At 43.0% G+C, this 4341-nt stretch overlaps 1 protein-coding gene across 8 annotated transcripts in view; it reads left to right on the top strand.

The window, feature by feature from the left end:
- Positions 1-4341, top strand: part of LOC116389948 (ninjurin-2-like) — a 21042-nt gene that overhangs the window by 13333 nt on the left and 3368 nt on the right. For all 8 annotated transcript variants that reach the window (XM_031859088.1, XM_031859093.1, XM_031859091.1 and 5 more), the window contains exon 2: positions 4153-4289. In XM_031859088.1, the coding sequence (XP_031714948.1) occupies positions 4153-4289 (137 nt within the window). The remainder of the gene's footprint in view (positions 1-4152; positions 4290-4341) is intronic.

Below are 4341 nucleotides of genomic sequence, written 5' to 3'. Positions count from 1 at the left end.
CACCTGCATGCCCACCACCCCTTCCTTTTCATCAGCACACACACATCAACATTAACATACAAACGAATAACCTGAAGAGCAGCAGTTCCCGTGCTGACCCGTGTCCCTACAACCAACAAACACAGAAAAGGTGATGTTTGGCTGGAACGCAGTGGTCAATTCAATCCAGGGTTGTATTTCCATCATTAAGGCCTCTGATATAAATCTAAAAGAAGTCTGCTCCTAGTTTTAGGCAGCACACAGGCATGTTTAAGGCCAAAAGGGTTTATATAAGTAGTAAGCCAGACACGGTTCTGCTGCCAGTCAAGTCAGCAAGAGAAAACACAACTCATGTCCTTGTCCCATGCCTCTCTTTCGCCCCCCGTCATGCTGACTCCTCTTCTTTGTGTCACTATCTGTTTCTCTTCATCTGCTTTTCTGCTTTCTTCCTGCTCCTGCTCCCTCACCCTAAATGGCAGTTACATAAAACCAAACAGAAAGATGATGCCTTCAGGCAGAGAGAGAGCTTTGGAAAAAACGCAGATGAAAAACAAAGAAACCCAGTCAAAGAGGAGAGCACTGAGACAGACAGACAGAGCAGAGACGGACTGACATTAAAAATAAGATGTTAAAAGAAAACCAGAGCTCCACTCCTAGTTGGCCTTCCCTTCCTATTGGCCATAATGGCAACCAGTAGGAGTGCAGGGGAGGAGCACTTCCTGTGAGGTCGAGGGGGGGGCCTCCCATGTGGTCTGGTGAATATTTGTGTGTGTGTGTTTATGTGCAATTAGATGTTTAAAGACTTGTAGTTGTTTTGGTGCATATTGGCGGCACACATGTGCATATCGGAGCATGTGGAGCAACACATTCAAGTATGTGCCTCATGTGTTTCAAGTGTGTGTGTAGAGCTGGTGTGGGTGTGTGTAGATTACGTGATATCTGGGCCTTGGGTTGTGCATCAGTGAATTTCAGGAATGGAAGTTTTACGGGCTTTAACTTTATAAATACCATGTGTCCACAAAAAACAATGGGAATAAAAGAGAACTTCTGTCTATCAAGGACTCAGCTCAGTGCTGGAGTTACATTTTATATTATTATTATTGTTATTATTATTACTCAGTTAGTGGCTCTAGGGATAGCTGTATCGGTCTGTCACTCACTATTGGATGGATTGCCATGAAATTTGGTTCACGTCATTCATTCATGTCGCTCTCAGGATAAATTATAGTAACTTTTATGATTCTGTGACTGTTCATCGACCGCCATCATCAGATCAAAACTTTAATGTGTCACAGTTTGATTCATGAGTCTTGAATAAATGTTTTATTTTTATTTTAATCCTCAACAGTTGGTCAGATTCCAGCCATTAGACTGAGGTAAATTAAAGAACAGTGGGCTATAATGTAATGTCCACTATTCCCAGCATGATGCGCACTTACAGAAATTCTTTGCAGGTGCCGAGTAGCAGCTTCATGTTCCTGTTTCATCTTTTATTGCATGTGGACATTAGTCATCTTGTGCAGCTACATTAGCAATTAGCAATGAAATCCACATTTTACAGTAGTTTGATTGACTGCTGCTAAGTGTCAGTCCTCAGAGAGAAACCTCCAAAACTGCAGAACACCATACGATGGGACAATGTCCAGTCAGCCCAGAACAATGAGGCACTACTGTGCTGCAGCTCCTGTATCTGTTCATCATGAAGGCAGCTGTTGAATTGTTAGGAAAACAAGTTGTAAATGGTGGTTACCTTACAGATGAGCTGAGAAAACGGGAAAACATTTTCTCATTCCTCAAAAGCAAAAGCTGAGCCAGGTAGTCGGCCCTGGACTTTTCATGACTTTCCCCTGAGGCCGACTGCTAGTTCACAGCTTCTGAAGATGAACGTGCGTAAACCTCTTCACCACTTCTTGTGCCGTAAACAAGGATCCATCCCTCTCTGACACAAAGGGGGAAATAATAATTTCATAAATCCAGATAAGTTCACATTAAGTGTGATAAATGCACAGTCAGTACATTTAGAGAGACATTAAACTAATTGAACACACACGGTCCGTAAAACTGTATGTAGGCCATTCCAGTGTTTTGATTGTGTTGTGTGTGTGTGTGTGTGTGTGTGTGTGTGTGTGTGTGTGTGTGTGTGTGTGTGTGTGTGTTTTGGCAGCCTGCCCAAAGCTGATGTTGATAAATTGTGACCACATGAGTCCCCAAAGGAGAAAAGATGGAAACAGGCCAGTACATATATACATACTTCTTCTCTCACTCTCTCCCCCGTCTCTATATCGGAGTCTTTTTTCACTTCCTTACATCCTTTCTGTCTTTCTCTGTTTTTCCTTCCAGCTCTCTCTCTCTCTCTCTCTCTCTCTCTCTCTGTCTCTCTCTCTCTCTCACACACACAAAACATTCAAAAGAGCTCGGAACACGTGTTCATAGTGTTTTGACATGTCTTGCAGTTCTAGGAATTGCCTCATACTTTCTTGGAGATGAACCCAGTCTGGATCAAGCTGTACTGTAACACAGGCTGTCTGAAATATAGAAACAAATATAGCATGTTGGGATCACTGCATCAGGACGGGTACATTGTCCTTCACAGAAATACATTTATTCAGACTTTAAAACTAACCCTGGGATTAGTAAACATTTGGATAAAGTGCAAGGTGCGGGTTATCTGAAAATACCCCCAAAAAAAGCATACTTTTCCTCTTACGCGGAGGGCCGTTCTGTTTTGGTTCTGGTTTTGTGGCACTCGGAGAGTCCAAAACCTACATGTGGAAACATCAACATCAGCATCTTGTTCCAGAACTCAAGGCACCCTTCTGATAAGACATAGACCTCATTTGAACACTGTCAATGGAAAATATTTTTTGCAAAAAAAAAAAAAGTGCACCTGCCAAGTTTCTGTCTGCAAGATTGCCCGAAGTGCGAGGGAGAAACCGAGGCAATGATCTCAGCTCACGAGAATACTGTTTACATCTACCGCAGTGTGGTCACAACAACTGAAAGCGAAGAACAATGAACCGAGCACATGATTGACTATTAAGGGGCTCAGCATGCTTCAAATGAAGAAGTCCGGATGAAGTGTCGCCCCAACACCAGGGCCAAAGTGCCACATGCAAATCAAAGGCAGCACACACGGAGGAGCTGCAGGTTTGAACAATTGCATGCACAGTGTCGACGTTCTGTTTAGTTTGGAGCAGTAGAGCACATTACAGCCGAGTGAGGTCATGACGTGCAATGTGTCCCTAGTGTCCATTGGCTTTACATGTATGATCTATATGTCTCCCCTCAGCACGTCTCTGTTTCTGTGGAGCCTGAAGAAAAAACAGACTGCACTGTTTCAAACGGCACACTGACACAGCTCCTGGTAAAATGATCCATTTACAGGCAGAATGCTTTAATCTAAAGCTCAGTGTTAAGTGATGCAATATGTGCGTCTGCAATCCATGAACTGTACACAGAGCGATAATTAGATCTAGAAAATGTTTTGGTCCCCGACATAGAAAGGATTTATGTAAAGATGTTAAACACCGCCTCTTTTTGGCAAAAGTTGTGTTAGGGAAACAGGAATATTTCCTTTAACACACACACACACCGGCACATTCATACACACACAGTTGATATGGAAAAATATCAGATGTGCAACAAAGTCCTACTCTTCATCATTCAAATCACTGGAACATCTGTTTCTGAGCTGTCAAAATAAGAGGCACGCTTATCTCATCCCTGCTGTAATACAGTGAAGTACACGAAATATAGTGAGATGAAAAAAAGCAATTCAAATGATGTATGTAGAGTGTAATTATTCTTATTATTATTATGGCTTGGATTTGGTTGGGGGATGAATAAATAAAACAATGAGCACAGTTTATCTCATCAGGCTTTTCCTGGCAGGATCCTGCGCTGGTGTTCTTGGTCTCTGCTGCCCTCTCCTGGTCAGACTTCAGCAGAGTAACTTGGCGTTTGTCTATTTCTTCCATGTTTTCTTTTTTTGGTGTAGGCCTATCAAGAACGGCAGTGGTTACAGTCATTTCATTGCATCTGTCACCTCCAGATTATACAAAACTCTCCATACAGACAGGATGGGCGTAAACTGTAGTCGGCTGGAGCCGTGGAGAAGCTGTGCTGATCACTTTGAAATCTGTAATATGATCTCTGTATGTTTGTATGTTTCAGGGAGGTTCACCCTCTAATCTGAACATGAACCTGTACGCCACCAAGAAGACGGCGGCTGAGGGCATGTTGGACATCGCTCTGTTCCTGGCTAACATCACACACATGAAGACGGTCATCGAACAGGGAGCTGGATACAGGTACAGTGTGTGTGTGTGTGTGTGTGTGTGTGTGTGTGTGTGTGTGTGTGTG

Source organism: Anarrhichthys ocellatus, unplaced genomic scaffold (assembly GCF_004355925.1).
Source record: "Anarrhichthys ocellatus isolate YVR2014 unplaced genomic scaffold, GSC_Weel_1.0 scaffold21, whole genome shotgun sequence".
NCBI classification, from domain to species: Eukaryota; Metazoa; Chordata; class Actinopteri; order Perciformes; family Anarhichadidae; genus Anarrhichthys; species Anarrhichthys ocellatus.
The sequence above is the reverse complement of the archived record's forward strand: the minus strand, read 5'-3'. Positions and strand labels throughout refer to the sequence as shown.